General features: G+C 40.1%; 2 protein-coding genes across 2 annotated transcripts in view; both read right to left on the bottom strand.

Moving 5' to 3' along the window:
- The window catches only part of LOC142967682 (uncharacterized), a 6,722-nt gene extending 4,902 nt beyond the window's left edge, over positions 1 to 1,820 (bottom strand). Inside the window, exon 1 of the mRNA XM_076107146.1 lies at positions 1,101 to 1,820. Coding sequence (XP_075963261.1) covers positions 1,101 to 1,293 — 193 coding nt within the window. The 5' untranslated portion in view covers positions 1,294 to 1,820. The remainder of the gene's footprint in view (positions 1 to 1,100) is intronic.
- Positions 1,821 to 4,001: 2,181 nt separating this feature from the next.
- Positions 4,002 to 12,592, bottom strand: LOC142967708 (uncharacterized). Its single transcript, XM_076107201.1, has 3 exons — positions 12,520 to 12,592; positions 10,571 to 11,260; positions 4,002 to 7,491 (listed from the first exon to the last, which is right to left on the bottom strand). The coding sequence occupies exons 1-3, from the start codon at positions 12,590 to 12,592 to the stop codon at positions 6,197 to 6,199; spliced, it is 2,058 nt and encodes a 685-aa protein (XP_075963316.1). The 3' UTR covers positions 4,002 to 6,196.
- Positions 12,593 to 13,314: the final 722 nt, after the last annotated feature.

Genomic DNA, 13,314 nt, shown 5'->3' with positions numbered 1-13,314 from the left:
TAATGTACGTAAACCTGCCACCGTAGAAACAGTGGATAGAACCTTCAGAAGCAGCCACAACGTAACCGTGGACGTGCATCAGAGGTGCGCTCGGTTTCTGAACCAATAGCACTCCACCTTGGTAGTCAGCCGTAGAGAACATCCATGTAAAGATGATGAAACTGAAATGTGACAATAACAACACAATCTGAACTAATAAACTTCATCTAGAGACTGCTCTCAGGAACCTATAGGTCAAGGTAGAAGCCCCCCACCCCCTCCTACACACAAACAATTGTTTGTTGCTTTTAGGTAGTATGCTTGTAATTGTTGATAGATGTTTGTTGATGTATATTATTGATTTATGATCAGTATTGTTCAGTAAATAAACTGTTATATTCTAGGGAGCAGTTTTCTGTGATGATTTTGTGTATTTGTGTTGTGATAATAGCTGGATGTTATAGTCAGTGCTCGGATTCAAACCTTCACCGTTCACTCTGGATGTGGTAAAAATACTTTGACTATCAACATTTTGAGTGAACACCAATATTGAGACTATCCACAGTTTGGTTATTGGTCCCTGATCCCAGAATGGTCCCTGTTATCATTGATATATTTTAATAATCCTATTGATGTTAATCATTTTATGATTATCAATACTTTAATTTTCATACTTGCCAGAAACCAAACCCGCTCCTGCCAGATCTGAACACATGAATATCTACATAGGTCTGTATGTGTCCCGATAACAAGGTCTATCTATGTTGTATGATTGTTTAATTCATTCTATCATTGATCAGGTTGTATTCACTGATTTATATCCAACCGTTTGGTACCGTTCTGCAGCTGAGATAGTCCAGATTTAAAATATGGAAGAATTAAATAGACTATGTAAGTAACTAGTATTAATTAAGTTTAAATGTTTTAATCAACTCTTATGTGACCATGAACATATCACAGAGAACAAACTTGTACTTTAAGTGTAAATATTTTCTGTCATCTAGAAGTTGAGAGAACAGATCAGAAGAAGAAGAAAAAGATTCATTGCAACCGAGTCTCACTCCAAACTACATTAAAAGTTATCAGCCGGAGCATGAACAGAAGAAATAAAGAGAACCAACCTGCTCTGTGTAACCGCAGCTGAGGGTTGAAAACAGCGTCCAGTAGTGTCTGTTGTCGCTCGGTCTGCTCTTTTGAACGAGAAAGTTCCTCCTCGTACTCTACTATCGTTCTTTCAAACAGACCAAATATCTCTTCAGCAGCCGCAGTTAGTCGCTGGTTGACTAAACATCTCAGCATTTGGACTTTAGACATTTTCACTAAACCACAGAAACTTTTCCTCCAGACAAACTCCGTTAAACACGGTTTGCTCACTCTGACCTGCGCTGTGTTATTGGTTACGTTCTGGTCCGTCTACTTGCTGCTAGCATGCTAACTTCATTAGCTCCGTAGGACACCAGGAAACAATCCACCAGCGACAGAAACTTTTCCTCCAGACAAACTCCGTTAAAAACACCGTTTACTCTCATTAAACTCTGACTAGCGCTGTGTCGATAACTTCCGTCCCCGTCGGTCTGTTTCCAGCTAGCATGGTAAGCTAACTTCATTAGCTTTGTAGGCTACCGGGAGATGAGTCTTCTTCTTCTTTCAGTTTATTGGCGGACTACAGACCAACGTTTAAGATGAATGCCGCCACCTACTGGACCGGAGTGTGTAACATTATGACTTTATGACAGTTATCATTTAAACACTAATAATGTTATTTATAAGTAAAATTAAATAATAAAAAAATAAAAATAAACTTCCCTTATAAGTTATATTCTGGATATTAAACCCATTCCATTCACAACATTAAATAGATTCATAGATGGTGTCACGACCTGGCTCTGACAGCCATGACCTAATCAGGGAGACACAGACAGTTGACCAAAAGCAGAGAGTATATGGAATATGCATTTTCATCAAAATATAAATTCTTGTTTTAAAATATCAAGCTTTTTAATAGTTGCCTGCGTATTTGTTGTAGTTGTTTTCCATTGACACTGAAAACACAGAATGAGACACAATGATGGATCAATAATCACTGTTGTCATACAGCAGATTAGTCGGCTTTATGAAGCTCGCTTTGTGCCACATTAAACAATAAAAATAATTTATCAAAACGCTGTGAAAACATTTGAGCTGACTGTTACAACCAGGACTGTTAGAAAATATGGAATATAATATCAATTTAAAGGTTTTCTGCTCCCTGAATCTCTGTTAAAACACAATGGAGCTGAAAATCAATCAAATAAATTTGTAGCAGAAAATCAAATTTTCTTTTTTTTAAAAACACAAAACTTGACTTCTTTCACTTTGTACCTAGAAAAAGGAAAACAGTAAAGAAAGATTACTTTAACCCCCAACTATTCAGCATTATAAGCACTGTATAAACATTTAATACATTCTTTATAACACACCATAATGTAGCTTTATGCAGACAAAAGGACGTTTTAAGTATTTGGTAATGTCCAGTATTTGTTATTCAATTATAACTTCTCATATGAAGACATATTTTATACTATTATATCTGTATTTTACTTCATTGTATTTCATTATGTTCATATACCAGTCTTTATGTATGGGTGCCTCCAGCAGGAGTTACATTAATACACACTTAAATCAGCTTACAGCTGCATTATGGTGTGTTATAAACCATTTATTAAATGTTCACATATTGCTTATAAATGCTAAATTGGGGGACTTTCTTATCAATCGATTGAGATTTGAAAATATCAGTCAATAAAAATGGTTTTGAGATGAATAATTTCACCAGCAGAGGGCAGCAAAGTGATGCAAAACACAGGACATCAAATCCAGAGAAAGCACCAGTCTTCCCCACAGGCTGTGAACGCACCTCAGAGATCATGATTCACACAGCAGGGAGTGTTGCACAGAATATTTCATAAATCACACTGTAGCATAAAAAGATAACAGAAGCATATCAGCAAGCCAAGGTGCATCACAAAATAAAATATGTTTAACAATATTCATGTGTTTGTTTTTGAGAAATGTCATTAAGAAACTAACTCTACAAAAGGAGAGTTACAAACGGAGCAGTGGTTGTTGGTTCACCCTAACCAGTATAACCAGTATAACCACTACTCGACTATCCCCTGCTGATTTTGCCTGGGTTCTTGCACCCACCATGAGCTGCACGTGGAGGCACAGCAGAAGTCTTGATGATGTAGAGGCTCTTCAATCAAAAGGGAATGTCTTTAAAATATTACAAGGTTGATTTCTACTTTGCGTCTGACCTGATGTGCCTCCCATCACCCTGTGGCATCCTGCACATCACAAAAACATGTGAAGAAAGTTGTAACTAAAAGCAGTGTGAAGGTGTATACTGTCCTTCAGTTTGGGCACAGGTCATGTCTCTGTACTGAGATGCATCGTGGTGGATGTGGATCATCAATGTCCTCTAAGTTGATGAAGTTGAAGACCCTGCTCATCTTCATCAAGTTGGTCACCTGACTCCAAACTAATGTTGTGAAGAACGCAACATGCTCTGACAGTTGCACTGATAGTAAACAAATGTATCAGTTATTTTACAGAATGGATTACTGGACTTTGTAAAGTATTTCTTGTTCTGTTGGAGACCAAGATGGCGTCACTTTTTCAACAGCCATTTAAAGTGAGCATTGCAACGTGCTGCACAGAGAAAATGAAGAGTTGATTGATTTAATAGTTTTTTTTCACACACACACACACACACACACACACACACACTTAACTGCAGACAGGAGATTGTTCACTTTACTGTGACTTCAAATCTAACAGAGCCACTTCAAAGCAGGACTCTTGAATCCAGTCTGCAGAGGTCCATACGCTTTCCTATTTTATATTCCAACTTGTTATTTCATATGCCCTATCTAATTGTGATTTTTAAATATATGTGTCTAATAACTCCTGTTTCACATCCTCATGATTACTAACTGAAAAGACATGTTTTTGAGCCCACACTCGGAAAAAAATAATCACAATGGAAATGAAGTAATCTACTTTATTTAACTGCCTGGATTAATTAAGGCACAAGATGGCACTATCGGTCTTTAAAAAAAAACTCATTCTCCTTCATCATCTACCAAAATATGTTGTATTAGTCAAACACTCTCTGGCTAGATTTCTAAAATTCTTCTAAAGATTGTTTTGATCAATGTAAAGAAAAACATCACTTAAAGCCTTTCAGATAACTGTCAGCTTTGGGAGGAACATAAACTGATTCAGAAAGGGAAGTTGTAAATGCATTGGTTTGTCAGGATTATTTCAGCACGCAAACTGCACATTAGTCAGATGATTTATAGATTATTATGTTAACAATATTGTGTTTCAGTTTTATTTGCACATGTAGCTGAGACATGAAGGTGTAGTTTGCAGTCTTATTTTGTAGGAGTCTATTTCCTGTAGAGACCAACAGTGTTCAATGAAAGTGTCAAGTGTCTCAGGTCAGACGTCTGTAGACAAACGCACACCAAATGTCACTTCAATAAAAGTACACAGCTACTGTTATTAAAAAAAGTTCTTGAAGTTACAAAAGTAACATTACTCATAATTTAAAAAACCAACAACCACTGAGTGTTAGCCAAGTGTTAACGTCAATGTGTTTAATGTATAATCTTAATCTGTGAGAGTGACATGTGTAGCTGTCATTTAAACAGTAAAACAAACAGAGCTAGTTTCTCTTTTCACAGGCAGCATAGCGTTTAAGAAATTACATGAATCACTGAGCTGAGTCAGTGACATCAACGTCCTTTTCTGGAAGATCAAAACAACTATTAAATGTTTGGTCCTTTGCACCTTTATACTAATCTAATAATAATAATAATAATTAAAGTGAGGAGTACGGGGAAACTACTTTAAAGAATGAACTTTTGTCTGCTTGGTAGTTTGTGTATCCAACGGTTGCTGTGAGTGGATATCTTTTGTTTTTTTATTCTCTTTATTGAGATGGAAAAGCAAAACATTTTTACATAGAAAATAATCAAATAAATATTTATCAATATAAACTAAAATACAAGGATTTATTTCAAGACATGATGCCTCAAACACACGTACATATACTCATCTGTATGCCAATACACCGCAGTTTCACGGTATATCACAGTATTTTTTCCCCCCCGTGACTGTTTTTATATAGGTTTATAGTGGCTTATTATACTGTCAGAAGTACATACAATATAAAAACATTTTGATGTCATCATGTATAAAGGCTTTGCTTACTATAGGGTGTGCTCGTTTGTTCCTATAATGTTGGGATAGCAGTTTGGCTGAAGTATTGTCGCCCCGGTAAGACATACCTTGAATTCAGTGTTTTAATCATTGCTCTGAGCCCGTCTTTCTCGACTGTCTGTAGCGGGACCACGTCCTTGCATAGCTGGATCGTTATTGCGTTCGTAATGTCGCTCCACCGCTTGCTTTTCTTGTCATATGCTGCCTCGAGCAAATGCCTCTTCAAGCGATGTCAGACCCTTTGGCTTCACTGTTTCACTCGCGACAACGTTACTGGTTGACGGCCTCGAATCTGACGACCGTAATCACACTCTTGGTATTCCAACTTGTGCTTTCTGTTGAGGTGATGGAGTAAGTTGCTCGTGTTACCACCAGCGGCAACAGCAGTGGCTCGACAAACTTTGCAATATATAGTATTTTGGACGTCGGATTTTTTTAAAACAAAAAACTTCCAAACAGCAGACACAGCTCCTCTCTTGGGCACAGACTATCGGTGTATCTCCGGTCTGTCTTTGTTCATCCTGCATCGCTCCATTCTGTTCTTTAATGTAACGTTACTGTAGCGACAGAGCCTCTCCCAGCTGTTAACAGACTGTTGTGCTACCGGGCTAGCTAGCTAGCGAGCTGTACCCAGCATGCCGTTCGGCGGTGTAATTTTATAAATGTACAATTATTAGTGTTACAAATTGTTTCTGTGTCACAAACTGTTGTGTCGTGGCATTTTGCCCTGTTAAAGAGAGTTAGTTGTGGGATATTAACCATGATTAGGGGTCCCTCTCAATACACACAAGACAACTAGCTCCGACCAAAGCGCTCTTCGTGGTGAACAATATATTTTGCTGCCTGTTGAAGAGTGACAGCAGTTGTTTCGGCCATGAAACGGTATGACGGTGTGTGAAAAATTTATATCATACGGGAAATTAAAACCGGTATACCGGACCGCCCAGCACTACATGTGAGGGTCTGGTTTCTGGGACATGAGACATATGGTTCGACCAGGAACAACCGGAAAAATCCACAAGAGCCGCCGCCCTATGGGCCCACCGCTCGAAGGGATATGCGGAGGGGTGATTGGGTCAAAGGGCAAAGGGGGATTCTTTCTTGTGTGAGTTTTCATGTGTACCTTTAGATCTGCTTTGCGCATAAATCTTTTATCACAAACTGAGCAGCTGAAAGGTTTCTCTCCTGTGTGGATTATCACGTGACTCAGTAAATTTGAACGATGGTTAAAAGATTTCTTACAAACTGAGCAGCTGAAAGGTTTCTCCACTGTGTGGATTATCATGTGACTCTTCAGATCTCCACTTCTAGTGAAACTTTTCTCACAAACTGAGCAGCTGAAAGGTTTCTCCCCTGTGTGGATTCTCATGTGTGTCCGTAAATGAGAAGACGTGTTAAAAGATGTCTTGCAAACTGAGCAGCTGAAAGGTTTCTCTCCTGTGTGGATTATCATATGTCTCTTCAGATTTCCTCTGTTGCAAAATGTTTTCTCACACTCAGAGCATCTAAATCGTTTCTCACCAGCACTACATCTTGAATCACTGACAAGGACTTCATCAGGTTTCTCAGAGTTTAAACCTGACTGAGGTTCTCTGGTCTCCTTCCAATCATCACTGTCATCAGTGTCAGAAGAGTCTCCAGTCTTGTCATCAGTATCTGGTTCTGGATGTCTCTCTGGATCCAAGTTCCTATCTGGTTCTGGTCCTCCACAGTCCTCTTCATCAGCTTCTGTTGCCATCTTTTCAGTTTGTCTTTGATGAAGCTGTGAGGACTGAGCTTCCTCTTCATCATCTTCACTCTTCACAGGAGTGAATGAGAACTTGACATCAGCCTCCTCCAGACCTTGAAGCTGCTCTCCCTCCTGACTGATCCAGAGTTCCTCCGGTTCTTCTTTAATGTGTGGGGGCTCTGGGTCCTCCTGTTCCTCTTTAATGTGTGGGGGCTCTGGGTCCTCCTGTTCCTCTTTAATGTGTGGGGGCTCTGGGTCCTCCTGTTCCTCTTTAATGTGTGGGGGCTCTGGGTCCTCCTGTTCCTCTTTAATGTGTGGGGGCTCTGGGTCCTCCTGTTCCTCTTTAATGTGTGGGGGTTCTAGGTCCTCCTGTTCCTCTTTAATGTGTGGGGGCTCTGGGTCCTCCTGTTCCTCTTTAATGTGTGGGGGCTCTTGGTCCTCCTGGTCCAGACTGGAGCTCCACTCCTGCTGCTCAGGGGGAACCTCTTCTTTTACCACCAACAGCTGCTGGACGTCTGCAGGAAAACAGTCAACACACACAGAGACGTTACAAAGACATTTTAGTATTGAGCAAATAGTAGGGCTGGGCGGTATGACCAAAAATGCATATCACGGTATTTTGTAAGATTCTGGCGGTTTCACGGTATTTTTTTTCCCCACGTGAAAGCATTAATTAATTAATTAACGCCGAAAAGAACCGGCCGGCCAACGAGTGGTGAACAGCTGTTTATGTGGCGTGTCTTCCGTTCTATCACTTCCTGTTTCCTTCGCCTACATTCCCCTGGGTCCTAAGCCCCTCCTTGTACAGCTTCTTATCACCCTCTATGTACCATCGTACATTTATAACAAATACCACACATATTACACGGTAATCAGCGTTGCATATGTGTGTAACCAAAATACCTTTTGTTGTTCAGTCTTTGTTCAGCCTGCATCGCTCTTTTCCGTTCTTTAATGTAACGTTACTGGAGCGACAGAGCCTCTCCCAACTGTTAGACTGTTAGGGCCATACCTTTTGAACACTGGGAGAAATCGCCCCACTTCCTGCAGTCATGTGCTCTCAATCGCCTCCAAAACACAACAGCAGGTTTAAGTCAAAATCGTAATGGATTTATTATCCAAGAAACATAAAAACAGTTACAAAACGAATCACACGCCATCCGCACCACACGACAGACTGGTATGTCTGCCCCATGGTACCGAGGAGGTCTGAATCTCTCCTGCAATTTGAAGAGCCTTTGACCCTCCAAAGTTACATTTCTCAGCTCATCGATTGGCTGAAGTCCAACAAGCCCCCCCTTGGCCCTTGACCTATTGTTCTGATCTTAACACCTCACCCAGCCACTTCCCAACCCCCCCCCCTTACACAGACACTCAAACACACTTCTTTGTCTAAACTTCCTTAAGTAAATACATTGTATCACATAATATCCATAATTAGGAGCTCTTTAAAACTTAAATTTTTCACATTAGAGAGCTGTACCCAGCATGCAGTTTGGCAGTGACATTTTATAAACGTACAATTATTAGTTACAGATTGTTTGTGTGTCACAAACGGTTGTGTCGTGGTGTTTTGCCCTGTTAAAGAGCGTTAGTTGTTGGTTATTGTTGTTATAAAGTTATAACCATGACTAGGGTTCCCTCTCAATACACTTAAGACAACTAGCTCCGACCGCAGCGCTCTCAGAGGCTAACAATATATTCTGCTGCCTGTTGAAGAGCGACAGACGTCGTTTCGGCTGACATAAACAAACTGTACAAAACAACAACATATAAACAAGCATACTAAACAATGACATGAATAACCTTTATGGCAGTTAAACACTCCCTGTGCACAGTTACCAAATAGACATGCCGACACAAATTGTAAAGACAACGCACCAGCAGCAATGAGGTCAGCAATAGTTTACATGGCAAAAAAGTGTGGCACTACCCAACATCGTTAAGAAGTATTCAAAGAACCTGCATCCTGCATAAAAACTTTGTTTTACTCACTTCCTCCACATTTAAACTGTGTACAGCCCCACTCGCTGTCCGTCGAGTATTTCAAATGTGAAATGTCCTAAAAACTATATTGTATAACGTTGGGCTACAGCGACAGCCCCATAAATAGTCTCCAACAATAACTAACACATGTTTATGTTCACTGTTGGCCCATGCTGCTGTAGCTACACGCCAACACGACAAGCTAACATGCTAAAGCTACAAGCGAACATGCTAAAGCCACAAGCTAGCAGCCCCGCCCGCACGGTGAGCATAACATTACACTAATAGTTTTAATTTAGGTTTGCAATATTGTAATTCCAGTAGTCCAAGTACTTACAAAGTGTGTCGTCAGCGTGAAGCCTCACGTTTATTCCGTCAGCTCGTTCACCTCGCTGTTCAAGTCCCGTGCCGAGTTTCCAGAAACAGTTCATGTTTCAAAGTGTTAGAAGATCTCTGAGCCTAAGTTCCTGTAACCGAGTCTCACTCCAAACTCTTTTAAGGTTATCAGCCGGAGCATGAACAGTGTTTAAAGACTGAGATAAGAAATAAAGAGAACCCACGAGCTCTTCGTATCCGGACTTCCGGTTTTCCGTTCTTCTTCTTCTGCCTTTACGGAGGTTGGCATCCATCTTATTGGTGCATTACCGCCACCTTCTGCTCCGGAGTGTGGATCAGACAATAGACTGAACATTTACCCCAAAACAAAACAAACCAAAACAAACAAACCAAATAATAATGAAATAATAATAAATAAATAATAAAATAATAATAAATAAATAATAAAATAATAAAATAATAAAATAATAAAATAATAAAATAATAAAATAATAAAATAATAAAATAATAAAATAATAAAATAACAAAATAAGACAAGACAAGACAAGATCAGATAAGATAGATGGATATATACTATATTCATCCCCTGGGGGAAATTTGTTTGTAGCAGCAGCAAATGAAGTTACAGAGTAAATAGTAAAAATATTAAGTATGAAAGATGCTCAATATATATAATACAATACAATAACAGAGCAGAATATAATACATTTAAAGAAAATAAAATGGACAAAAAATGAAGTACAAATACTTAAACAATAGTATGAGTAAATGTGGGTCCTACTAACAGTCCCCCTCTGGTTTGATAACACAATGTATAAATCAACATGCAACAAATAAATGTGACGTAAACATAATGAATAGAAAATGTGAAAAAAGACGCTGGTTAGCATCATAGCTAGGCTAACGTTAGCGCTTAGCAGGCTGTAGCCAATCAGAGGCAGAGGGGCGGGTCTTCCCTCGAGGGTCTGGTTTCTGGGACATGAGACATATGGTTCGACCAAGAACAACCCAAAAAATCGACATTGAGCAGCCGCTCTATGGGCCCACCGCTGGAAGGGATATGTGGAGGGGTGATTGGGTAAAGGGGCTAAAGGGGATTCTTTTCTGTGTGACTTTTCATGTGTACCTTTATAGCTGCGCTCTGCCTAAATCTTTTATCACAAATTGAGCAGCTGAAAGGTTTCTCTCCTGTGTGGATTCTCATGTGCGTCTTCAGAATTCCTCTGGTCCAAAATGTTTTCCCACACTCGGAGCATCTAAATAGTTTCTCACCAGCACTACATCTTGAATCACTGACAAGGACTTCATCAGGTTTCACAGAGTTTAAACCTGAATGAGGTTCTCTGGTCTCCTTCCAATCATCACTGTCATCAGAGTCATAAGAGTCTCCAGTCTTGTCATCAGTATCTGGTTCTAGATGTCTATCTGGATCTAACTTCCTGTCTGGTTCTCGTCCTCCACAGTCCTCTCCATCAGCTTCTGTTTCCATCTGTTCAGTTTGTCTTTGATGAAGCTGTGAGGACTGAGCTTCCTCTTCATCATCTTCACTCTTCACAGGAGTGAATGAGAACTTGACATCAGCCTCCTCCAGACCTTGAAGCTGCTCTCCCTCCTGACTGATCCAGAGTTCTTCCTGTTCTTCTTTAATGTGTGGGGGCTCTGGGTCCTCCTGTTCTTCTTTAATGTGTGGGGGCTCTGGGTCCTCCTGTTCTTCTCTAATGTGTGGGGGCTCTGGGTCCTCCTGTTCCTCTTTAATGTTTGGGGGCTCTGGGTCCTCCTGGTCCAGACTGGAGCTCCACTCCTGCTGCTCAGGGGGAACCTCTTGTTTAACCACCAACAGCTGCTGGACGTCTGCAGGAAAACAGTAAACACACACAGAGACGTTACAAAGAAATATTAGTATTGAGCAAATAGTCTCCTGTAGATACACTTTTTTCCTGCCATCATTCCCTCTCACACTCCCTGTGCACAGTTACCAAACAGACATGCCGACACAAATTGTAAAGACACAACGCACCAGCAGCAATGAGGTCATTAATAGTTTACATGGCAAAAAAGTGTGGCACTACCCAACATTGTTAAGAAGTATTCAAAGAACCTGCATCCTGCATAAAGTCCAGCTGAGATGTGATCATGTGGGCAGTTATAGTTGACTAATGTACGTAAACCTGCCAGACAAGTTAGGAAGACATTTCTTCTGAACTCCACTGACACGGTTTTCGGGACAAATTTGGCATTCATGAAAGTTTTATCATCTGGGATTCGTTCTGAACTTAGACCAGAATTTCAGAACGCTAAATAGCTGTCGTAAATCGCCCAGAGTTTTCTTAAATGCAATTCCTCAAAAAAACACGAGATGTCCCACGGGGCCGCTCCGTGTTAGAAGGGGCATTTAGTGGGAAGGGCTGAATTTGTGAGAAATTGTTGGTGATTACGTTCACATCAACTCTACAGACATCCTCGGATTTAAATAATTATAATAATAATAAATACGAGAATATTAACACATTTGGATTATAGTCATGATTCTACGAGGCATCGTGATATCATAAAATAAACAAAAGCACAACACGAACACTGCAAATGTAAGTGAATAAATAAATAAGCACTAAACTCAATGGCGTGGATATAGCCACAGTGGAATAGAATGGACACATCTACATTCTGCAACAGTATCTGCACCGATGAAGTTAGGTCTCAGTTTACTCGACCGGTGCTCGCTTTCTGCTTTGACATGATTTTAATGAGTCTGAAGTTGCTTTCGCGTTGCCTGTGGAGTCTGTCGATCGTGCACACGTCTCTTCAGTTGCATGCCCTTATAATGAGCTGGCGGGGCGTTTCTGTATGCAAATCCAGGTGCACCTCATTCGGGGGAGCACAGCTGAGAACACTTCGGCTGTGTAAGAACCCATTTTCAGGCGTTCATGAATCAGGCGGAGATCTTTTCTGACGTTTGTCTTCCGAAGTCCGTAAGAAAACATTTCAGAAAATGTTCGAGAATGAGGCCCAATGTGTTTCTGAATTTATTTTTATTTTATTTTGGAGAGCGACAGGGAAAGTCTCAGAGATCGACCGGTCGATCGCGATCGACGGGTTGGCGACCACTGACTTACAGGATCTTTACTTTTCATCACAGTCGGGAAATTGTCTTCCATATTCATCACGCCACCATTTGTATTAAAACCTGTGTGTGTGTGTGTGTGTGTGTGATACAGACTGACCAGGACTCAGTATGTCTGAGAAGAACAACTCCTCAACAGACAGCTCTGGACTTAGTGACAAGGAGCAAGTCATTATTACGTGACTTTATCGTTTAAGTATCTGTGTTAGCCGACGTGCTGCTACGATATGTGACCTCTGTAGACTTTAGAAGTCATTATTGTTCGTCAGTGCATTTCTGGTTTAAAATCCTGCTTTCTTTTTGCATTTACATTTACATTTGTATTCGTCCAAACACACCAACACCATACACAGATACAAAAACGAGGCCTGTCCGAATAAAAAACGAATAATAAAAATAACTGAGCTGAGTCAGTAAAATCGTCTTTTTCTGGAAGATCAAAACGACTATTAAATGTTAGGACCTTTGCATCTTTATACTAATCTAATAATAATAATTAAAGTGAGGAGTACGGGGAAACTACTTTAAAGAATGAACTTTTCCTGAACCTCTCTGATATGTCTGCTTGGTAGTGTAGCGTGAACGGATCCTGCCCCGGGGAAAGCGGGGTAGCTGTCCAACCTGCGTGGGTTAGCTTCTCTGATGTCTGCTTGGTAGTTTGTGTATCCAACGGTTGCTGTGAGTGGATATCTTTTGTTTTATTATTCTCTTTTTATTAAGATGGAAAAGCAAAACATTTTACATAGAAAATAACAATCAAATATTTATCAATATAAACTAAAATACAAGGATTTATTTCAAGACATGATGCCTCAAACACACATACATATACTCATCTGCATGCCAATACACTTGTCTCCATATTTACCCTTCAATCAATCATTTAGATTAAACA

The sequence above is a fragment of the Anarhichas minor genome, unplaced genomic scaffold (assembly GCF_050575085.1).
Source record: "Anarhichas minor isolate MPS153535 unplaced genomic scaffold, ASM5057508v1 ptg000038l, whole genome shotgun sequence".
NCBI lineage: Eukaryota > Metazoa > Chordata > Actinopteri > Perciformes > Anarhichadidae > Anarhichas > Anarhichas minor.
This window is presented reverse-complemented; position numbering and strand designations above follow the sequence as displayed.

Coding starts and splice junctions, on each gene's coding strand:
- LOC142967708 (XM_076107201.1), bottom strand. CDS start 12,592: ATGACTTGCTCCTTGTCACTAAGTCCAGAGCTGTCTGTTGAGGAGTTG. Junction 11,261..12,519: donor CTCAGACATACTGAGTCCTG/GTCAGTCTGTAT, acceptor AACTGTGCACAG/GGAGTGTGAGAGGGAATGAT. Junction 7,492..10,570: donor TGATTCAAGATGTAGTGCTG/GTGAGAAACTAT, acceptor GTTTTCCTGCAG/ACGTCCAGCAGCTGTTGGTG.